Source organism: Motacilla alba, chromosome 6, assembly GCF_015832195.1.
Source record: "Motacilla alba alba isolate MOTALB_02 chromosome 6, Motacilla_alba_V1.0_pri, whole genome shotgun sequence".
NCBI classification, from domain to species: Eukaryota; Metazoa; Chordata; class Aves; order Passeriformes; family Motacillidae; genus Motacilla; species Motacilla alba.
The window spans coordinates 4,260,258-4,285,003 of record NC_052021.1 but is presented as its reverse complement, the minus strand read 5'-3'; the positions used below and the strand labels follow the sequence as shown (position 1 = coordinate 4,285,003).

Below are 24,746 nucleotides of genomic sequence, written 5' to 3'. Positions count from 1 at the left end.
AAATCCAGGATGCAACAGAGGTGAAGTCTGTAAAAAACATCAACTCAGTTGATGTTGCTGGGAAAACAGGTTCATTCTGCTCCCACAGACATCTCTGTTGGACTGGGGGAAGCTGGAACAGTTGAAGGAAGGTGGGAGCCATGTGCTGGGTCTGGTTTCCACAGGGACAGCCAGGCCAGCTTCCTTCCACTTCTCATCAGCCAGAGCTGAATGCTGGGGACAGCCCGTGCTCAGTGACCCTGTGACATTCACTGCCCCCCACACATTCCTCCTTGGGTTGCATCTCTTTGACACTTTTTCCAGGTGAAATCACCTCTGGGCTTGTCTTTATCTGGGACAAGCAACAACCACTCCCAGCGCACTCTTGGATTCACAGAAGGGTTTGGGTTCAAAAGGACCTTAAATCTCAGCTCATTGTACCCCTTGCCATGGGCAGGGACACCTTCCACTGTCCCAGGCTGCTCCAAGCCCCACTGTCCAGCCTGGCCTTGGGCACTGCCAGGGATCCAGGGGCAGCCACAGCTGCTCTGGGCACCCTGTGCCAGGCCTGCCCACCCTGCCAGGGAACAATTCCTAATTCCCAATATCCCATCCATCCCTGCCCTCTGGCACTGGGAAGCCATCCCCACTTGTCCCTCCATCCCTTATCCCAAGTCTCTCTCCATGTTTCCTGTAGCTCCTCCAGGCACTGGGAGGCCACAGTGAGGTCACCCCAAAGCTTCTCCTCCCCAGGCTGAACAATCCCAACTCTGCCAGAGCATTGGTCTTTGTCAGATGCCGGGAAAAACTTGGGCTCACCAAAAAAGAGATTTCTTCCACTAGACAGCTGCAGTCCCTTCTCAGTTTCCTTTTTAAAACACAACACAAGCGCGGCTGAACTCCTCAGTTTCAGCTTTTCCCCTCTCTGACCTGCACCTCGCTCATTGTTTTAGTCACGGTGCTCTGGCTGCAAGAGGCGGAAAGCAAAACCCGCAGGAAGGTGAGAACAGCGAGGTGCTCATTCCCCCCACCCCCCAAATTCTATTCATTGATAGCAGCTCATTTCTCCAGCCTCATTTTGAGGCTGTTTGATGCCATTCCTTCACTTTGGGGGTTTCACAGTGACAAACCTCTCAGCAGCCCCGAGCATTTGCAATTCTGGGTGCTCCCTCTGCTCACCCTTTCAGACCCTGCAGTTCTCTTATCTCTCCTCACCAGTAATGCACCACTCACCTCCCATAATTGCCTTGGTCTGTTGGGTTGATTTATCCAGCCTTCAAAACAATTCATTTATATTTGAAATTGGATTAGAAATAAACACAAATTCCGCTCCCCTGATATGAAAATAACCAGTGTGTTACCATTATTTCATGATGCATTGAGAACAAGTGCCCTGTCTCTTTATACAATCAGTTTAATTCCCTTGCTTATTAAAAAAAAAAATACTTGGCTGTTTCAGGTATTTATAATAATAAACACAAACCACAGATTTTAAATCTGGGGTTTACATGCCTGGAGAACAGGCTGGTGTTTCTTTAAGTTGCACTGAGGGTTGCCTTCCTTTTTAAAAACAGATTTGTGGCAGGATTTATCCTGAAATCTCTGACATTTGCATGTCCTGAGCAACTGGAAATATTCCACTGGAGCACCAGACTCTTATTAGGGATCTACAGGTGTTTATGGCCACAATTCCAAAAACCCTAAACCCTTCCTCTCTGAAAACATTTCCCAAAAAGTTCTGCCCACAGGAGCTGAGCCCTGCGATCATTTAAGGCTCAGAATCAATGGCTGCACCCCACAGAGGGCCAGGCTTGTCACAGTACCAAGGAAATATCCATGAATCACCCAGGCACAGTCTGCAAACAGGGCTCACATCAGGCCTCACAAAGGTTTTACAGCGCTCCACTGACTTCTACAGCGATTTCTTATTTATGCTTGGGGGAACTCCATCAAGTCGGGCTCTCGGAGTGTGTAAAATGTTTATATTCACCGCTTTCTCTGTCAGCGTTTGCAGGGACTGATTGCTCTACTCATCAGAGCATTAGAGACCAGCGCTCACCTGATTTCCTCAGCACTGCCAACATCTCTCAGCTGAGTGCCCTGGGTGAGTCAGGGGGTGGGCAGAGCTTTTATCCTCTCGTTTCTTCCATTTCTGGTGCAGATCTGCAGCCAAACCCCTGGCTGAGGTGCAGGGCTCCCTCCTGGCTGGCACTGCTCCACCTCCTCACCTGCCCTGGTGTTCCTCACTCCAGTTCCATCCCCAGCTGCTTTTCCTCTGACTTTAACCCCTCTCCACGGCAGAGAATTCAAACATGCAAGGAGAGTCCACCCGTGCACCTCTTCCCCACCAGCTCCCAACCTTTGGTTTCAGTGGAAAACAGCACAATTGTCACTTCTGGGGAACTGTGACACCAGCAACTGGGAGCTTCCTCAAACCTAAGGGAACAATCTCTTGGAAGGGATGCTGCTGCAAAGGCAAAGTGTTCTGGGTCTGCTCCTCTGTGGTTGGGACACAAAGACTCCTAGGCTGGTGTTGATCTTTTATATGATCACAGAAGGGTTTGGGTTCAAAGGGACCTCAAGGCCCATCCAGTGCCACTCCTGCCATGGGCAGGGACATCTCCCACTGTCCCAGGCTGCTCCAGCCTGGCCTTGGGCACTGCCAGGGATCCAGGGGCAGCCACAGCTGCTCTGGGCACCCCGTGCCAGGGCCTGCCCACCCTGCCAGGGAACAATTCCTGCCCAATATCCCATCCATCCCTGCCCTCTGGCAGTGGAAGCCATTCCCTGTGACCTGTCCCAAGTCTCTCCCTCTCTTTTCTGTAGCTCCTTCAGGCCCTGCAAGGCCACAATTTGGTCACCCCAAAGCTTCTCCTCTCCAGGTGAACAATCCCAGCTGTGCCAGCCTTTCCTCCCAGCAGAGCTGCTCCATGCCTCTGCTCATGCTGTGCCTCCCCTGGGCTCTCTGCAGCAGCTCCAGGTCCCTCCTGTGCTGGCCCCAAGTGATTTCTCTGCAAGAACCCTTTGTGTTGCAGCTTTCTCTCCTCTGCTTTCCTTGAGCAACCGGCCCCAGGCAACAGGGCCCTTTCCCTTTCCCCCTTCCCAAATTTCTGCAATCCCAACACACAAAGCCCCATGTCCAAACCCATCTCCAGAGACCCTGGCACAAGAGGAAGGATCAATACAAGGCACAAACCCTGCCCTGTGCAGCAGGAGGGCAACACATTCCAGACCCCTGCACCCTGGGCAGGAGAGCAAACTCACAGCCTGCTTCCACAAACTGTGGGGAATGGATTTGGAGAAAATGTTTAAAGCTTGACAGAAGGCTGATGTAGTGTGCATCTGTATGTAAACTTTGAGATGAGAAATGTTGACTTAGAAATGCTATGGAATAGGATGGACATTGTCGAGAGAGAAATGGAACTAAAAAACAAGTTTTAAGTGGTAGCTTTGTAAAAAAAGAGACTAGATATTTTAGAGAATTAGAATTATGAAAGTTGTGTTGTAGTAGGGCTTACGAAGGGTAATTTTAGATAACTGGTTTTAAAGTATTTCCAGCATGGTGTGCTTAAAGCTGATAGGTTAAAAAATGTTTAGAATTTATTACAATTAAGGAATAGTTGGCTTCTGATTGCTTCCAAACCACCCCTGCTCCTTTCCACACACACACAAAAATCGCTTTGTTTTTGCCTTGCACCCGCTGTCTCCTTTTTGTTCCCTTTTGCTTCCAAGGCAGGGCTATCAGCAAAGGCAGCTCGCAGCTGATGCTTGGGGCATGACGCTGCTCCTGTGCCACCTCCGCTCCCTTACATGGCCCGTAGCTCAGGCAGGCACAGCATTCCCCACATTCCTCCCTTTTTCCTGCTTTTTTCCCCCGTTTCCCTCGGCAGGAGAGAACACAAACACAAGGAGTAAGGCCGCCCTCTGCTGCCCTGCACCAAACATCGGGCGAGCGACAGCATCGCAAGAAAAACCCAACGAAGCAGAAAAGCCGCCGAACAAAAAACATCCCCAAAGAGACCAAAATGCAACATAAAATCCAAAATTAGTCATCGCATTAAAAAAAAAAAAAATAGCAATATTATTGCTCCAGCCCAGCTTTAATACAGTAATTTATTCGGTTTCTCTGCAAGGGGCTAACACAACTTTTTAATCACAAGTTTTTCTCGAGTTACCCGCTACAACTCCCCAAAAAGTGAACATGTGGCATCTTAAGGAGCTTGTTTATATAAAAATGGCCATTTATAAACCCACAGCACTGCCTGTAGGTCCCTTACAGCAATCAAACTCACAGCCTGCTTCTGCCTAATATTCATTTCACCCAATAAACAAATTATTTCAGAGCTGTAACAACTCTGCCTGCAGACACCACATTTTGGGTGGGTTTCCTTTACCATTCCTGTGGCATGGTAAACAATACCAGACTTAAATTATACCATCTCTTTGTTCCCCCTTAAAGAGAGGCAAAAGATTGATCTGGCGTGAGCTGGAATCAATGATTAGATGCAGTAATGGACATCACAGCATTGATTTGCACCCATCCCTGGCTCAACTCCCAACCACTCTGAGTGTGCACACAAAATTCAGGACACACAGACCCAAAACAGCCCTATTGTTTAGTATTAATGACCAATCTGAAAAATGAAGGGGGTTGATTTTCTCTACACTTGCCACATTTTTGTCTACTTTCTTTTAATTTTAAATTATTCCATTTTCAGAAGTCTGGCTCTTTTTACTCTCTATTTATATTCCCTTGTAAACTCCCAGAAAAGTCAATTAAATTCAAATAGCTCACGCTAATACCACAAATATTTCACTGCAATTGCAGCTAATCCATCACCTCCCCAAAACCTCACAACAGACCCTGACTTCCCAGACGGCTCAGATCTACAGATAAAATCAAGTTTTGCAAGCAAACTCTGATTTTAAAAGCCACGAATGCAATTTCCAAGCAGAATCAGTATTGATTGGGCAGCAGAACAGCAAATGCTGATCGTGGAGGGGTAAATTATGGGAGAAAATCAATCCAGGAGCCCCACTAGGATGGGGAATTTATTGTTATCCTTTAAGCTTCTCTATATTTTTGTAGGAGACACCCAGAACAGGGAGCAAATAAAGTTTGTAAAAGACAAACCAAACCCAAGCAGATTAAGTGATTCAGGAAAATAAATCAGTCCTCAGGTGAAACCTCCCAGTACCCAATTCTTTAGCAGTATAAAATCCCTACCAGGAGGCGAAATTGGAGTTGGGAACCCCAAATCCAAAATTCTATGGATAAGCTACATTTGGCCATCCCTGCTCTTCCAAAAGAAGATAAAACTACAGATTTCTTCCCCCCCCTGCACTTCTCCTATTTAAAGGTTTCACCAAATCCCTCGCGGCTGGAGCAGGTTTGGAGCTCTTCAGTGGAGAATTCACCTCACCTGAGCGATTCCCTGGTGAGAGGCAAAGCTCAGAGCAAACCCTGTCCATGTCAGCCTGGGAAAAGTCTCAGGCACTCCTTAAACTTCTCCCTCACGAGCCCAATTCCAGCAGGGTTATTCAGTTCTTCACAGCGCAACCCTAAATAATGTTTATTATCAACCCAAGAGCAAGGGGGAAATGGGAATATTCTCTGCTTGTAACTAAATTCTTTATTTCTTTTCACCAGAAAAGCCTTTGAACGTGAACTCAGGCCTTGCTGGCCACTGAATGGCAAACACTGGTGTGTTTGCAAAATTAAGCTTTCCACTTGTAGGGCATTGTTAGGACTCATTTCACGATGCTCGTGGGTTTTAAATATTTTTTTCCTTAGTTCTTTTTTCCCTCTTCAGAAACACACAGGGAATAAAAAGAAGAGACTGGCACATCACACTACTAAATCTGCAGAAACATCTTCAAGTTCTTGCAGAGAGCAGTGATTAAAGCTTTAAAAAATGTACCTGTTTCTCCCCCTGAAGGAACAGAGGGCTGCTGGAACATAAATCCCCCTGAATTAGAGCACAGCTCGTCTGCTGCTCATTGAAACCACACGGCTTAACCCATCTCTTGTAACTACAACTTTATTTTGTTTCATTTTATCTCATTTCCGTGCCTGAAAAATCACAGCAGCCCGAAGGATGAACTTAATTGCACCTCCAGTGAGCTGCACGGGTTAATTAACATAATTACTCATTCCTAGCCTGGTCAGCTCCCTGCATTCATCTGCTGCACACCCCGGCTGAATAATTCAGCAGGTATTAATTATTCACGGCCTGGAGCTCTTCAGAAGGCAGTCAGTGCTGGGATTGGAGCTGGCAGGCAGAGCCAAGCCCTGCCCCACCAGGCCCAGCTCAGCTTTATCCCGGGCATCACAGCGGGGAAAAGGGGCTGGGGTTGCATTTAGCCACCCAAAAAAAGGTGTTTTAAATCTCCCCACATCCAGCAATTGATGCCAGTGACACCAAAGGAATCTGGGAAGGGGAAAAAAAAAAAATCACCTTTTTCTTTTGGTTCTTTGATGAAATGTGCTGGAAAGGAGAACAGTGCCAGGCACAGGCATGGCTCCCCTGCAATCTCTGCCATGATTTGCTCTCCTGGCTGGGTGAGTGCTGGCTTTAGGTAGGGAAGGACCCTACAGCCATAAAATGGGCATCAAGACCTCCAAAAACAAGAGGGGTGTCACCTGTGCCCACAGCAGAAAAGCCAGGCTGGAGCTCTCCTCCTGCTGGGAAGAGCCTCTCCCCCTCCATCCTGTGCTTTGGTGGGGCCTTGGGGAAGAAACCACAAACCCAGAGGGTGTGAGGGAAATGCATTTGTAAAGAATTTTTCAAGCTTGACAAAAAGTTTATATAATTTTGTCTATCTGTATGTAAACACTGAGATACGGTGTGTTGATTTAGGGAAGTTACAGAATAGAGATAACATTGTTGGAGAGAGACATCGAGCTAGAAATAGGTTTTAATAAGTTTTAAAATATAGTTTTGTGAAAATAAAATATTTTAGAAAATTTAAAATTGTGAAAGATGTATTTTAGTAAGATTATGTAAAAAAATATAAGTGATTAGTGTTAGAAGTAATAGTGCTATTGTGCAGTAAAAGTTAATAACCTAAAAAATATTTATAAGGTACTGCAACTAAGAAATAAGTTAGCTTTTGATAGAATGGTGTTAAGTTTTATATCTTTTGTGTTTTACCATTTATTGAGACTAATAACAGAATAAAATCTTTTAAATCACCTCTCGGTTGCTTCATCTTTAGGATGGAATAGAGATAACATTGAGAGACTGAAACAAGTTTCAAAATATAGCCTTGCAAAAAGACTGAGTATTTCAGAAAATTAAAACTGAAAGATGCATTGTAGCAAGACCATGTGAAAAAATACAAGTGATTAGTGTTAGAAGTAATAGCAACATTGTGTAGGAACTGCTAATAAGACAAAAAACATTTATGAATTATTGTAACCAGGAAAAAGGTTGGCTTCTGATAGAATGGTGTTCTTCTTGTGTCTCACTATTCATCAAGACCAATGACAGAATAAAATCTTTTAAAACACCTCTCAGTTGCCCCATAAAAACTAAAAAATCCAACTAATGTGAAGTTTGCCCAGTGTGTGAGTAGGAAACCAGGAACTCAAAGGAGAAGATACAGCCAGAGGCCGATAAGGAGCTGTAACTCCAGCTGGCTGAGGCTGAACTGCTTTTTGGAGTGCTAAAATCCCCCCTGTGGCAAAGGATGCAGCTAGAGATGGTGTTGAAGAAGGTAAACAAATACCTGGGAGCTGGTATTTGTCAGGGACAGAGGGGGCTTATGGAAAAAAAAAAAAAAAATCTGATTTTACATTATATCGACACTATAATTGCTTAAATGCTCGGTATTTAGCGGCATTTTAGGAGGAGCAGCAAAAGGCTTTACAAGAACTGGAAGATGGATGAATCCATGTGAAAAATGAGGCACCTATTTTGAACAAGGACAAATATCCAGGCACACAAAACCCCTGGGAAAGGCTCACCCGCATCCCCACCTGCAGCTGCAGGTCAGCAGTGCCACCTCCAGTGCCCATCACCACCCCAGCTGAGCAGATTTATGCTCTAAAACCCCCAAACCACCCGGATTTTTCCTGCCCACGTGTTTATCCCCAAATTCTCCCCCTCTGCAGCCTCTGCTGCCACCCCACGTCCCCTCCAGCCCCGAAGAGCTGTGCCAAAATATTTCCATGGCCAAGCCCTGGATGCCAGCACACAGGAGAGGCTTCTCCCCACCTTCTCACTGGGTTTGGGGGTTTGGCAGCTTCTCCCCAGGAACCCTTCCTGATAAAAACCCCGGAGTGGGAACAGGGCAGCCTTTCAGCCTCCCCCAGCCGGGGCCAGCCCCGGCTCCACGGGCAGCTCCTGGAGGGTGCTGTGGTTACCCACAGGGCAGCACAGCCCTCATTCCAGCCTTCTGCAGAAAGACCTCTGCTCTGTGAGGCCCTTCACCAGGGCAGAGGGTGGGGAGGCAGAGCTGAAAGCGTTTTTTCATTCCCAGGAAAGCCAGGGGGCTCTGCAGCTTTCCCCTCCCTCTATTCCCTGGCTTCGGTATTTGGGAGCTTTTTTTAACCACTTCCCAGCATTAAGCTGAGGGTTGTCCCCCTGTTGGACTATGCTTTTTTCTGACTCAGAGATGGGACAACTGAGAGGTGTTTTTAAAACTTCTATTTCAGTTTCAGAAGGGTGAGACAATACAGCTGCTATAATTCACACCATCACAATCAGAAGTCAACTATTTCCTAATTACAATACACTATAAGCACTTTTTAGCTTATTAGTTTTTGCCACACTATGTTGTAAATGCTTTAAAACTAATCATCTAAAATTACTCCTCGTGGGTCTTATTACAATACATTTTTCATAGTTCTATTTCTCTAAAATATCTACTCTTTTTTATAAAACCATCCTTTAAAACTTATTTCTAATTCTATTTCTCCCTTAACAATATCTATCTTATTCTACAGCATTTCTAAGACAATATTTCTTATCTCAAAATTTATATACAAATACACACTATGTGACCCTTTTATCAAACTTCAAGAATTTTCTACAAATCTATTTCCCACAGTCCCCTGCATTTTGTCAGGGGTTTACCCCAAGATGCAGCTCTGTCACTGCCTTAAGCATCAAGAATTTCCAGCCACATGGAAGATGAAATATTCCAGTGTTCAAACTGCACTTTTCTCTCAAATCTCCTTTCCCTCCCAGAAGCCACGGCCAGGAGGGAGGTGGCATAAAATCCATCTGTCAGCTCAGCCTTACACTGAATTTCCACTGTGCTCTGACCAGACCCAGTCCAGCCCTGGTTCTCCCACATGGTACCAAACCCATTGTTTTCTTGCACCACCAACTCTTTCGAACTGAAAAAACTGGGAGAGGTTGGCAATGCAAAAAAAGCAGGAGAAATAGCCCAGGCTTGACAGCTCTTTTACCATCAGGCTGGGGTTTTTAGGGCTGGGTGGTTCATGCTCCACAGAGAGTCCTAAAGGTTGGAAAACCCCTCTGAGATCAAGTCCAACCATTCCCCGGCACAGCCAAGGCCACCTCTAACCCATGTCCCCAGGTGCCACAGCCACAGTTTTGGAACACTCACAGAATTCACAGAATCTCTGGGTTGGAAGAGACCTCCAAGATCATCGAGTCCAGCCCAGCCCTGACACCTCAACTAAACCCTGGCACCCAGTGCCACATCCAGTCTGTTTTTAAACACATCCAGGGTGGTGACTCCACCACCTCCCCGGGCAGAACATTCCAGTTCTTTATCACCCTTTCTGTAAAAAACTTCTTCCTAATATCCAGCCTATATTTCCCTTGGTGCAGCTTGAGACTGTGTGCTCTGGTTCCGCAGAAAGAGCCCAACCCCAGCTGAGCTCAGCCACCCTTCAGGGAGCTGTAGAGAGTGATGAGGTCACCCCTGAGTCTCCTTTTCTCCAGGCTGAGCACTACCAGCTCCCTCAGTGCTTCCTCACAGGGTTTGTGCTCCCAGCCCCTCTCCAGCCTCGTTGCCTCCTCTGGACGCGCTCCAGCGTCTCAAGGTCCTTCCCAAACGGAGGGGCCAGAGCTGGACACAGCACTCCAGGTGTGGCCTCAGCAGGGCCAGGTACAGGGGAAGGGTGACCTCCCTGCTCCTGCTGGTCACACCATTCCTGATCCAGGCCAGGAGCCATTGGCCTTCTTGGCCACCAGGACACACTCCCAGGGCTGTGACTCCACCACTTCCCTGGGCAGCCCCTTCCAAAGCCTGAGCACCCTTTTGGTGAAGGAATTTCCACTGATATCCCATCAAAACCCCTCTGGAGCAACTTGAGGCCATTTCCTCGTCCTGCCCCCAGGAGCAGAACCTGAACCTCCTGGCTGCCTGTCCTCTCAGGGAGTTGTGGAGAGCAATAAAATTCCACACAGAACTTGATCTTATTGGGGAGATGCCAAAGCTCCAAGTCCCCAAAACCCTGCACCACTCCTCATTTCCAGCCTGATTTTCCCTGCAGTGCTCCTGAATGAGAAGCCCACTTAAAAAGACAAATCTGTGCTTAACCTCCCGGACACTTTTATTGGTTGGAGACCAGTAAATTCTCATTTCTTGGTGTGTCCAGGCCTGCTTTATCAGCCTGATAACCACAGCCACTACCCTGGTGTGGCTGGGGATGTGGACGAGTGGAAAGCGGATTTGGGAAGGCAAAAGTGAGCGAGGACCTGGAGGTTTTAAAGATCAGCCAGTAATGGGATGACATTTCCTTTCTCCAGGAACATTTGTCTGGAATGAAAGCAATGCCTGAGCACATCAAACTGGGCTGTAATTATCCCATTATCCTCATGTCGGGTCTGAAGGCTAAACTGAGATAATGTCAGTGGAAAATGCTTCCCCCACACTGGGAAATCATCCCCTCCATGGTTTCGTTAGGAGAAGAGCAGGCTTAAGCAGCTTTTGCTGTGAGCAGGAGCAGCCTGAAACAGCACCTCAGCTTTTCCCTCAAATCCTGCTCCTTAAATCTGCCCCTTAGGATGTGGACTGGGGAGAGAAGTGCTTGGGATGGGACCAGCAGAGAGAGAAAAGGGCAGAAGAAACCTCATCGGAACATCCTCATGTCCTCAGCAAGAGACTCGGGGCAATCCTGGTGTTCTCCAGGCCAAAAACCACCCCTGTTCCCAGGGCCAGGCAGCTCAGACTGAGATAAAATAAAATAAAATAAAATAAAATAAAATAAAATAAAATAAAATAAAAATAAAATGGAATTTTGTATAATTAAACAGAAGTGTTAGCACAGCGTGGCCAAGGCAGTATGGGCTGGAAAGAAAAACCTCCAGCCCATCAGGATCACACTAAAATTGCCCAAATCCCACTTCATTCCCATTAGTTGAAGGGGACAGGAAGAGTCACTTGATGGGGCAATAATCTGATGGTCACAGCTGCCTTAGGAAGCAAAATATTGGGCAAGTCCCTGGCTAAGAAAGGATCTTATGGGTCAGCACCTGAACAGATAAAACCTAGAGCAGGACATGAATATGGACAAGCAAAATACTGGAAAATAGAGTGATTCAGGTCTTTTCACACTGGGGTTTTTAATTTTCAATAAAAGGTGGGCCAGAGGGTCGCTGAGTTCTGAAATAAATTTTAAAAAATACATTTTGGAGAGCCAGAGGACAGCAAACACTCCACCAGGATTTCAGCAGGTAAATGAAACCCCACGGGTAATTGTGTCAGCCTGACATCAAACCCTGCACATCCTTTGGGATGTTCAAGCCTCCATTAAATTGCTGGGAGAATTAAGGCAGACAACAATGCCAAGCCATAGGATCCTATGGAAAACAGATCTCCTGGAATGAGCTTTATTAAAGCACCTCCAGACTGGGCTGAAAAAAGCAGTTGCAGCCGTGCAATGCAATTAAAAGGCTGCTGTGAAGAGGCTGAGTCACAAACTCGAGCTCCTTGGGAGCATCTCCAGCTCCGGGGGATTTGATCCTGGCACGGGAAGGGTTAAAAGTGAGGGGGGAAAGCGCTTGGGAGAAGCGTGGGAAGGACAGAAAGAGCCAGGGCAGGAGGAGCAGCTGGGCCGGGAGGCAGAGACAGATCCGGGCTGGAAATGTGGAAGCGATAGTGAAAGCAGAGCAATTAGCGCGATGAATCTGCCCTGCGGCTCGCGGGGCAGGGCTCGGAGCCGGGATGGGCAGCGGGGATTTCATTCACGACAGAAACATTTCAGAAGGAAAGAAAATCTCCCCAGAGGGCAAGGGAGCATCTGAAAACAGGGCTGCAATATTGGGGTTTTGCGTTTGGGATAGAAGGTACTTGAGATGGTAGGTTATGTTTGGGTTTAGGTGTTTGTTATTTTTTATTCGTGAAACAGCTTTATAACTATGTATCTATATATATATATATATATTTATTTATTTATTTATTTATTTATTTATATTTTATATAAATATAAAAAAATATATACATAGTTATAGTGTATATATACACTATATATTATAATTTATGTATATATTATAATTGTATATTAATTATTATATTACAAGTATATATTAATTTATGTATTACAATTATATATTATTATTATATACTATAAATTATATATAATTGTATATTATAATTATTTAATTCTATAATTATGTATCTATATTATAATTAATGTATATATATACATAGTTATAGTGTATATATATACTATATATTATAATTTATGTATATATCATAATTATATATTAATTAATATATTACGATTATATATTAATTAATATATTACAATTATATATTATAATTATATACTATAAATTATATATAATTGTATATTATAATCATATAATTATAATTATATGTTATAAATTATATCTATTTGTATATTATAATTATGTAATTATATAATTATGTATATATAGTATAATTAATGTGTATATATATAGTTATAGTGTATATATACTAATATAGTATATATTATAATTTTATATATAATAGATATATATTTATATATAATATATTTTTATATATTATATATAAATATAAAAATATATAAATATAAAAATATATATAATTATAATTAATGTATATAGATACATAGTTATAGTATATATACTATATATTATAATTTTATATATAATAAATATATATTTTATATATTATATATTTTTTAATATTTTATATATATACTTTTTAACTTTATAACTATAACTTTCTATAACTTCATTAGTAAGGCACAAAATGGCTAACTATCTCTTGGTGTAAGGTCTTTCAAGACTAAACTATCTAATTAAGGGAGGACACAGATTATTTTCTTTTTTAACTTAATAACTGATCTTTTGAAGCTTGCAATGTGGACTTTTCTGTCTAATTACAAAACATCACTCAAACTTAGGAAGAAGAAAGTAAAGAAGAATAACTTGCTTTTGTCTTAAAATTCCTACCTTGCTTCATATTTATTTTTATATTCTAAAACCTTAAACTCTGCGTTTTCTACTTTGTGATATTCCGCACTTCCAACTAACTGCACACTTGTCATCTTAGTGCTATTAATGAATTTTTGGAAGTCTTCTCTTCAGCCTTAGGTCAACTGTGGTGTTCTCTTGTGGGTCTGTGCCTTTAAGCACAGAAAGTTTAACATTTTTAGCACCCAGGATTCCAGCAGTGGATGGGCAAAGCTGACCTCCTGAGATTCCCACTCAGGAGCTGGAGCACTTCCCATTCCTCCTCTGCCACCCAGCACCTCCCAGCTCCTCCAGAAGGGCTCCACAAATGCAATTTTCAATCCCCTTCTCCAGTCAGGGTTGCACTGCAGGCTGGAAGAGGGATGCAGGGATTTATCAGCTCCCTCACCATGTGAACACCGTGAGCACAACACCCACACAAGGAGCTGCTGCTTCCAGTTCCCAGGGAATCACTGGGTCAGGAGAGGAGCCGCTGTGGGGAAAACCAGCTCCAGGGGACTTTTCCATGCGCTGCCTGGGCAGCAGCCACCACAGAAACAAGTGGTGGGGAGATTTGTGTCATCATTCCATGGCAAGTTTCCCCCCGTGCTTCCCATTTGGTTTAAAGCTTTTAAGAGAAAGTTGATTTTTATTCAGCTACTGGATATTTGGCAGCAAAACAAAGAAGGAGGGAGAATGAGAAAGGAGGAGGAGGAGGAGGAGGAGGAGGAGGAGGAGAAGGAGAAGGAGAAGGAGAAGGAGAAGGAGAAGGAGAAGGAGAAGGAGAAGGAGAAGGAGAAGGAGAAGGAGAAGGAGAAGGAGAAGGAGAAGGAGAAGGAGAAGGAGAAGGAGAAGGAGAAGGAGAAGGAGAAGGAGAAGGAGAAGGAGGCTCCCCAAAACGGGAATCAACCAGCCCAACATAAAAGATGGGAATGAGCTGTACCTGCTTTTAATCTCAGAGTAGAAACTACAATTTAGGGATCAACACAGCCAAAAAGGTGCAATCAGCAGCAGCAGCAGGAACTGGGAGTGTGAGACACAACTGTCCCAAAATCAAATGGTCTCTGCAACTGGATGCTTCAGGATGGATTTGACTGCACAGACTCAGGAGAGAGATTAATCAGACCCCAAAATTTCCCTCAAACCAGCCTTCAGTTGATCCACAGCATCACTTCCACTTCCTTTTTTGCTTTTCTGCCTCCAAACATATGGAATAATGGAGTACAAGATTTAATATTCATAATACCCACACCAGCTCAACCCAGATTTTTCCAGCATCTTCCCACAGAAGAACAAGTTTCTGGTTGAAGTTGCCACGAGCATTCTCCTATCAAAAGATAAAACCCTTTGAAATTCTTCTTTTTTTAAGGTGATTATTTTAGAGGGAGGGATAAATTTCAATCCAGCTTCAAGTCTCTCTGCCCCAGCAGTGCTGAGGAATGCGGGGAAGAAGATTTAAAATGTCAGGGTTTCTGCAGGGGAGACCAACTGCCCTGGTGTGTGCTTCCCAAAAGGCATTGCAGCCTTTTCCCTGGATGGGACATGGGATAATAAACCTGCAGATCAAAGGGAGAAACGTGCTGCTGGCAGGGAGAGCCCAGCCTTGCATGATGGGATGAAAGGGAAGGCAGAGATTTCACCCTTTACTTGACACAGGTTTCATAAAGCAGCATGAAAATCAATGGGGAGGAAAAAACCCCACAACCATCACCTTTCATGCTGCTTTCAGTTTAGTATTTTATTTTTTTAAAATATTGAACAGTCATTTTCTGAACTACAGAGCAGATGGAAATGAAGTAGCCAAGGAGGGGGCTGCTGTCTATTGATAAAATACATTCTCAGTGCCATTCCATGAAAATTTTCCCTCTAAGAGCTGATTTGGGGATTTTTTTCCCTGCCTCCATGCAGGCTGAAATGGCCTCATAAATGCCCCCGAGGCTTTGTGAAAAGGGTGAACATCAAATGCAGGAAAAGCAGAATCCCTGACTAGTTTGGGTGGGCTGGCAGATGGGAAGCAAAAACACCTTGGAGATACAGCCCTGGTATTAAAATAAATATAAAAATTTATATTTTATATAAATTTTCCCAGATAAAGCAACCTCCTGATGTTTCTCCCACCTTCCCAGAGAGTTCCTTCTCAGATTTTCTCCACTCTGCCTTTCCAAACCTTCAGAACCTTTCTGTATTTCTACCAGCACGGATTTCTTTTCTTTTGAATGTCAAAAAAAACCCCATAGTCTGGAGCAAGAGGGGACACTGGATGTATTTATTCCTTCCAGCTTCCTGATGTTTCTTTTAAGATCCATTTTTAGGAAGTGTAGCAACTCCCCAGGTGTCTCTCCCTGCATCCTTCCCTGCTCCACAGTCACTTCTGGGATTCCTTACAAACAGCCAAGCTGGAAGCCACCTTTAGGATGCATTTTTAAGGGAGTGCTTCCTGCTATTCCCACCAACTCCAGGCTTTAAAAGTTGAATTTTGGCTTAATAATTGCAAGCACCAAAATTCTGTGTTGAGCCACTGTGCGTTTGGTCCACTCAGAGGATTTGGGTGTAGTTCTTTGGGGTGTCAAAGGAATAATTCCCAGTTTTCCTTCCCACTTCCACACACCACAGGAAAAATAATACAGAGCCAGCTCCTCAGAAACTGAAGGATGAAAGAGTTAGAAAAAGTTAAATATTGGCAATACAGTGCAGATACATAAATAGAAAGTAGAATTCCCAGATTTAGGATCTGATCCCTTACTACAAACAGGCCAATAGATTTTTAAATTGTTTTTGAAGCAGAATTTCTATACTAATTGGTCACTTAAAATCCTGATGGTGATTTTTAACTTGGAGGATTTTATAGAAACTCCCAAGAAAGAGTAAAATGCAAACGAAAACAACTCAAAATTCCCATTCTGCTGTGCTTGCTGCAATCAATCAATCAATCAATCAATTAACCACAGCCTCCTTTGGTGCAAACTTCGTGCCAGAAACCCCAAATATTAAGATATCTCTCCTGAACCTGTTTCCCACCTGCACAGTTTCCCTCTGGGTATTTTATATTAGATAATTCTTTGTTTTCTCCCCCTGTAGCTGCTGTTTGAGTTTCCATCACCCCACGGGCCTGACATTAATTTAGTGCCATGAGATGGATGTTTTCACCCCATTCTGCACCTTAAAATGTCTCAAAACCAGGAATCACCAAGAAAATCTATTTACACTCCTTTGAACAGAAGAGATTTGATCCCATTACTTGAGAGCTTTTCCCCTTCTCCTGTAGCAATTCCCACAACGCTCAGGCTCAGCCCACAGCATGAATTAAATCCCAAAAATGGAATTTTAAATTTAAAATTATCGCAATCCTTTATCCTTGTGGATCCCCAGGATCATCCCAGCTCCTTCCACCACCCGAGGGCCTGAGTTCTGCCTCCCTCCCTCCTTTTTTAGCATCTTCTGCCTCTTTTGTGACTACAGGGTTTTATTACTAATGGAACAAAAATGCTCTGAGAACACCCATGAGCAGGACACAGAAAAATAAATCTATTTGAAAAAAAAGCAATCCTCATCTTTTCCACTCGGGAGGTCACGGCAGAGGGGAAAGCCCTTCAGGAAGCCCCTTGCCAAAGCTCTGTCAGAGATTTTCCAGGACCTCCAGCAGCTCCACAACGAAGTGGAAACCTTGGGAAGGCTTTTTCCTGAAGTTTCTCGTTAGGAAAGAGGCACTCAGGGTTTTATTTTAGTCCTTTCTATCCCGTTTTCCTCCGATAAGATTTCATCCCCCGGGGGGGATTTCTGCTGGAGAATTACCTTTTCCATCCTGAGGGACCATTGTGACCAAAACGACAGAACGATTCTGACAAAAGTGACACAACAATCCTGAAGAAAAGGATACAAAAATTCCGAAGAAAGCGACTTTAAAAAACCTGACAGAAATGACAAAGGAGGCCAAATGAAGAGTGAGTGAGGCCGAGCAGTTTTACACCACCACATCCATGTGCCACTCTCAATATTGTAGCAGCAAGAGGGACACAGGACCCTTTTTCTCCTCCAAACCAAGAGATGTCCACAAGCTGCTGCACGAAAACAACACAATCCCAGCTCCCAGCTCCTGGTATTTTTATAAATCCACTCACACCAAAGGTCCAGGAGGGAAAAGCAGTTTCTGATGGCCTTGGCTGGCAGCACGGCTGAGGTTTGGAGCCCACCAATGTAACCAGGTTTGCAGGGATTGGGAAGCAGAGCTCCAGGCAGAGGGAAGGTGGGGGACATGGAGACCTGGCAGCTGCCCTGAAATCTCTGGGCCTGTGGTTTGGTGCCCCAAGGGAGGCTCCAAAAACCTCCTGACTTGAAGCATTTTAAAAATAGGCTGAAGGAAGAATTTGGGATGACGCCGCTGGGACAGAGCCTGCGTCAGCCAGGGATGGGCACTGCCCCATTCCCTTGGCAAGAGTGTGCCCTTCCTCAGGGCAGACCTGAGAAACACACAGCAAAGATTCCAAGTTTTCATCCCAAACCATGCAGAAGAATGATCATTTTTATAATTTAAAAAAAAATAAAACAACAATCCTGCCAATCCTTGCCCTTCCTTTCTTCAGCAGGACAATCCTTGCCCTTCCTTTCTTCAGCAGGACCGGGGATCATGTCAAATAATCGCTTTTTTTTTTAATTTCACATGTTTATATATAAATTAATCTGATTTTTAAAAGAAATTTCAGATATTTGTGTATAAATGAATACCTGTTTTGTGCTATTTTCGGAAGGGCCAGCTGAGTTTAGCTGCTCTTGCTGTGCTGCCCTGGCCCATGAGGAAGCACCGAAGGGATACGATGGAAAAGGTGGATTGGGTGACCAGGGCTGCTGGTGACAGACAGACAGACAGACAGACGCCAGGCTGTACCCAGTAGAAAGGCACCATTTGATGCCTTTTGGGAGCCAAATTTCCCCCCATCCTGGCTCGATTTTCAGGTCTCCTGTAAACCAAAGGGAAGTGATGCCCAGGGAAAGGGGGGGAGCAGTGAGTTCAGCCCATTAAAAATTAAAAGACAGGAAATGATTTCCATTGATTAACCATAAACATTTGCTTCTCTCCCTTTCTAAAACCCCTCTGTGCTTATTTGTCTGACCTTGGACTTCTCGAGGGGCTGATGTCACACCTCTCCCTGCAGTGACAACTCACTTTGTCCCCCCCTTCTTCACTCCACTGCTTCATGCCACAAGTTGCTCCATCCAAATGAGCCGAGAGGACCAAGCAAAGAATCCACTTCCCATTTCTGTTGCTCTCTTTGGAATATTTTGCAGCTCTCCCCAAATTTAAGCAACCCTGTCAAACTTCCCTCTGTCTTTCCCTCCCTTGCAGCAGCCACGCTCTCCCAACACAACAAGCAATGAGGACAGTGTTAATTCCTCCTCTGCCAATATCATTCCAGCTAATAAAGTCCTTCTGATCTTTGGTGGGGATCACCCAGGGATGAAGCATCCGAGGAATTTGCTGTTGCAGCGCATCAGGAGCGGATGGGACCGGATTGGGGACGGGTAAATGAGGAAGAGAGGCGTTTTTAAAGTCATAATTAATGACAAAATCACTGCTGTCCTTCCTCTGAGCTTTGCAAAGCGATGCTGATCCTTACAGAGAGAAGCCAGCAGCCTCAGATCCAGCAAAAGCTCCCTGTTTGAACTATTCCAGACACAGCTGCTGAGCAGTGTCAAACATTGCACGAGGACAGTCCCAAACTGTCCTTCCTCAGCTTAAGGGCCGAAGTGTCACACACAGGCAGCAGATCAGGCACTGGCCTCCCAGCAGCAAAAAAAAATGAGGCAAAAGCTCCTTTTGCAGGCTGGCCAGGCCCTGAGGGAGGGTGGTTCCAGGTAGTGGGGAAGCAGCTGGGTTGTTTTTCACGGGCAGGCTGAGCGCAGGATCGATATCGCTTTAGTGGCTGGCAGCTGATGAGATCATGGCTAAATTAACCCAGCTCGCTTCCCAGAAAGGGGCTGAGGGGGGAAGGACACGGCTCCAGGGAGGGGGAAGATCCCCCTGGCCATGCTCAGGGGGTTGGAGGCCATCAACAGAGCAGCTCCAGGGGCGGTGGAGATGTGAGACAAAAGTGTTATAGGGGGGGAAAGTGATGGAGAATTACAGGGCTGTGCAAGACATCTCTGCTTCATCCTGGGGCAGCCCCAGTCCAGCTTTGAAGGTGAGTTTTGGACTGGAAAGCTCCCAGGCTTCCCAGTTTTTACTCTGGGCATGGCTGGTCCTAGCCTGAGCAATACTCAAACCCCAGAGATGGACTGATCCTGCCATGGCCATCAGCAAGCACCAGCTTATCCCAATAACGAGCAATCCCTTTATGCTTTTGCTGCATAAAGTCAAGAGGATCCACTCCAATCCTCCATCCCCAGTACGACCCAAAGCCTTTAAACCTGACTTTAAACACCTTGGGTGGACACACGCCCTCAGCAAAGCATCCCCCACCACCTCAGGGAAGGTGGAAGCAGGAGAAACAAGGATTCATGCCTGATTTTACCTGGAAAACCACAGGCAGGAGGACTGGTCCAGGACTGGGAGGCTGAAAACACAATACACCCCAATACCTCGCCTTAAATGTTAGACCCCACTGCCATCTTGTGGCAAATGCTTCCCGAAATAAAGTTTTAAAAGGGGGGGAAAATCCATTAAAAAGTTGCAGAAAAAGTTAGGGAGCCAAGAAGGATGGGTAAATTACCAGGAGCAGGGTGGGGAATCTCATCTGTCTTAAATGATGCTGAGGCTGAGCCTACGGCACCGTGTCAGACTGAAACAGGCATGGAAATACCCAGGGATGGCACTGTCTGAGCTGGATTTGGGGAGCTGAGGACATAGCCACACACAAAAGGTGGAATTGCCTGCAGGGCCAGGGCTTCAGCAAAGATTCAGTCGCATTTCCAAAAACATTCCAGAGTTCCCAAAGTAATTTCGTGCTGCCCTGGTTTGAAGGAGGTTTCTCGTCCCAAATAAGCAGGATTTAGCTGGAATTAGACACTGCACCTCGGAATTAAGGCAGGCAGCAGCTGGAATTTCCTGGGAGGATGATCTGGAGGTGGGATTAGGGCTCAGGTTGATCGCTCCCAGGGCACAGAGCACCTCTGGGTGCAGGGACGGGCAGGGCTGATCCTGCTCTTAGTCCTGGCTTTGCCACACCTCAGCATTTACTTTTTTGCATCATTGATCATCTGCAGTGCTTTTGCTTAGCAACTGGGCATCACTTTAGCAAAGTGCCTGGATTGCTGCATTATCCATGGATGGCTCCCACCCTGCCAGGAAAAACAGGGACAAACTGGTTTTCCTTCTTTGTGTTGCCATAAGGGTCTGGCAGGTGCTGGATCAGACAGCCCCGAGGCCTTGTGTGATCCCAAACACTCACTGGCTGCGGGTGAAAGTGGATCAAAACTCACTGACCATAAATAAATTAGGGAATCATTTACAAGAACTGCAGCTCCTCTCTCAACTCAAATCTCTGCTGGCAGGAACGGATCAAGGAACAACAGGGAGGAATTATTTTGAAGACAGGCGGCTGTTTTGAAAGAAAATCTAATTTACAGATTGGATATTATGGATACATGGATAATTCTGTACACCTGGCCAGCTACACAGCAACACTTTCTGCCATTAAAATTTATATTTTCATGTTACAAGAAGGAACAACAGCATAAAAACACACTTCCAGACCAAGGATAACACATCCTTCACCACCTTTCTGTTTACACATCCCCGTTCTTTGGATCTCCGTGAGCCTTTTCAACTCTGCCCTTGCTGCACGTGACAGGGGTGCAATACCAGAGGCACAACATATTTAAACCAGCTCCATTCTCCACTTTCAGCTGGGATTGATCTCTGTTTGAGTTCCTGTCATCCCACAGTTTGCTGCTTTCAACTCCTTGACAGTTTTACGTGTCGGTGTATATTACAGACAATAAACAAACCCAATTTTGTTGTCAATAACTCCATCTTTACCTTCAGAGGTGGAAAAGTGCTTGGAGCTTGATCCCAGGTAAAGAGGTTTCTTTTTTGGCATTCAGCTGAAAACAGGGGGGGCCTGAACATCCCCTTGGGGGTTTTCTGGTCTGGAAGTTGTCTGTGGGTTTTGGAGAAGAGGCGTTGCCCATCCTCAGCCTCCCAGGGATGAGGGATGGAGAGCTGGGAGCTGCTGCTGTCGCTGGAGCACAGGCAGGAGGCTCTCGGAGGTGCAGGAGCTCCCCATAAATAAATCAGCCAAGTGCTGTCAGCAGTTCTGAGATGCCAGAGGCAGAGAAAGCCCCGGGGACACTGAGGGGAGCTGGCACCAGCCAGAGCCATTCCTGCCTCCAGCCAGCGTCGGGAGCGGGGAGAGCTGGTCATGCTCTTGGCACAGCTCTGCAGCACAGCCCTGCGCTCCCTGACCCCAGGACAGCACCCTGGAGCCAGATCAAGGACCCACGCACTGCCCATGGAAAACACACCTTGATCTAGCCCATGGTGGGGAGGGATTTAGGGGGAAAACGGGGGGAAAAGGGAGGTTGTGGGTGCAGCGTGCTCAGCGCACCACGGAGCCGCCCGCCGCTCTCCCAGCAACGAGACGGGAGAAGAATTAAGCAGAATTAAAGGAAGAATTAAGAATTAAAACCCAAAAGCAATCCCAGACTGGCTTGGTTACCATTGTCATGGCTACCACCAGCGAGGCTGAGGCATGGGGGATGCCAGGGGATGGAGTTCCAGCCTGGAACTGCCCGCAGGCCCCACCAGGAGTTTTTCCTGCCCGCTGAAACATCATCTGAGGATGATGGGAATGATGCAGGATGGGCCAAACGACCTTCGCTGCATCACATGGACACAGCTTTTCCTGCAGCTGGCCTGCCAACCCAAACTGGGAGCAGCACGGGAAAGCCTCAGGCCAGGACTAAACCTGGCTGGAGCCATGAGCGGGTTTAACAACTTCTGAATAAGTGATTAGTCATGGTGGGGACACTGGGTCCCTGCCCTCGCCACAGGTGCCAGGTCACTGTCACCTTCCTGAGGCTCGGGGTGATCACTGCCTCCAAGAAAACCAACAGCAAAAGGAAAAGTTGGACATGGTTTCTCCTCCATCCACAACACCTGGCCTCTGCCTCGGTGCACGGGGATGTGCTGCCCCAGGGAAGGACAAACAGACACGCTCAGCTCGCACTCACACACCTCCCTGGGCACAGCAGTTTGCTTTATTAAATCACCACAGGCAGGGGAAAGAATAATACCGGATTTAAAAAGCCCAAAGCCAAGCGCTCCTCATTTGAGCAATAACAAGGGGCAGGGCACAGGAGAGGAGGAAAGGGCTGGAGTTCGGTCGGGGCACATTTGGGGAGAGCTGCGGATTCACACCCACACACAGATCCCCTCGGGAACGGCTCTGCTGAAACAAATCACTCCTCACAGGGGACACGGGACCGTGCCTTGCTCGAGGAGCACCAGGCACAGCTTCTGCCCAAAGCAGGGTCACCACTGTGATCACACACAACTCCTCCACCACATCAGCCTCCCCAGCAGCCAGCACAGCACCACGCTCCCCAGTTTTCCCACATGTATGGAAGAAGGACAACCCCCGAGGCCCCGGGTGGAGTGATGCACACCCCATGCTCCCCCCAAAAAACCTCGCGGTGGGTGCCTGACAGCAGCACAGGGAAATAGAATCATGGAATTCTTAATGTGGGAAAAGTCCTCCAGCATCAGCGAGTCTCACCGGGATAACAAGAGGCAAAGCACGGCTGGAGCAGCGTGGGCTCGTTTTTGGGGAGAATGGGGTGGGGAAAGGGGGAGGTCGGGGCGAGGGGTAGCACCTGCCCCCGGGAACGGGGCTGCCGGGGGTGCTGGCGGCTCTCGAGCAGCCACCCAACAAACTTCCCGGCCCCGCCGCAAACTTTTCCCAGCGCCGGGGAGGCACCGCCGCCCCCCCGCGCTCCGGCCGAGCATCCCCCGGGAGCCGCAGCGGAGCCGCGGCGGGGAAGGGAAGAGCGAAGCGAGGGAAGGGAGGGAGGGAGCTCCGGGCTGTCCGATCCCCCGGCAGGGCTCCTTCCCGGCGGCCCGGAGCCGCTCCACGCCCCGGGGCACGGTCCGTGCCGGCGATGCCGGCGGGGGGAAGCGGCGTCCCGGCCACGCCGCTCGGGACCGGGGAAAAAGGGGTGCCATCCCTACCTCTCGGCCTTGGTGAACTTGCGGAAAGCCTGGCGGAGGTCGTGGAAGGAGCGGTAGGTCTGCGGCTCGGCCGAGATGCCCTGCGCCCGGGTGGTGCGGGGCCCGATGTGCGGGCTGGGGGCCGGCAGCACGGACTGGCATTTGTGCAGCCGCCGCCGCAGCTCCTGGATCTCCTCGTCCTTCTCCCCCAGGCGCCGCTCCAGCTCCTTGATCCGCTCCTCCTTCAGCAGCAGCAGCTTGGTGAAGTCCCCTTCCAGCTCGGTCATTTTGGGGCTGCCGGGCCGGTCCCGCTCTCATGGAGCGGCTCCCGGGCAGCGGCAGCGCAGCGGCGGCGCCCGCCCGGCTCAGGGCAGCGGCCCCGGCATCGCCCCGCGCCCGCCGGCAGCGCCGAGCCGGCCCGGGGGCCCGAGAAACCGCCCCGAAAACAGCTGCGAGCAAGGGAAAAGGCGGCGGGGAAAAAAGGACAAGAAAAGGGGAAAGAGCTCTTGTGCCACTCTGCGAGGCTGGGATCCTGGAAATAGCAACAATTACCATGTGATCGCGGGGTGACGCAGCTCCTTGTAACTGGAGCCGAAGACTTGGGATTCAAACAAGAACACTTCATAAATATTAAATCGCCTCCTGCTAATGAGCCACGTGGAGCCGCCCCCCGGCCCGCCCGGCCCGGCCCCCGGCGGCAGCTCAGCATCCCGGCAGCAGCTCAGCATCCCCGGCCCGCCCCACAAGGAGCTCTGCATCCCATCCCGCCCCCCAAGGAGCTCAGCATCCCACCTCTCTCCTCACCCCTCATTCCAGGCTGCGTTACCCTCAGCTGTTGGTCCCTCCTGGCACCTGGGCAGCTTGCACGCCTCCCTCCATCCTTCCCTGCCCAGATTATCCCGTGTACTTCACGGCGGGGGCACCGCACATCCCACCCTGCATCCCTCCCCATCCAGGACTCCACACCCCTTCCCACCAGGTTTCCTTGCTCCCTGCCCTCCAGGTCACCTCCTCAGCACATGCCAGCCCAGCCCCACCATCCCGTGGGACACGCAGCTTTCCAGACACCCGGTGTCCCTCATCCCAACCTGCACCCCATGCCCTGAGGGAGCAGAGCCCGTCCCCAAGCACAGACACGGGGACCCTGGTGGCACCTGAGGGGGGAGGCAGCCGGAGTACTCTGCCAGCTTGTCCAGGGAGGGAGAAACTCATCCTTCCTGGACTTATTTGGAAGAACCCAT

The 24,746-nt window shown here is 47.4% G+C and overlaps 1 protein-coding gene across 1 annotated transcript in view; it reads right to left on the bottom strand.

Moving 5' to 3' along the window:
• The window catches only part of PRKG1 (protein kinase cGMP-dependent 1), a 372,025-nt gene extending 347,853 nt beyond the window's left edge, over window positions 1-24,172 (bottom strand). The window contains exon 1 of the mRNA XM_038141718.1: window positions 23,527-24,172. Within this exon, the coding sequence (XP_037997646.1) occupies window positions 23,527-23,792 (266 nt within the window). The 5' untranslated portion in view covers window positions 23,793-24,172. The remainder of the gene's footprint in view (window positions 1-23,526) is intronic.
• Window positions 24,173-24,746: the final 574 nt, after the last annotated feature.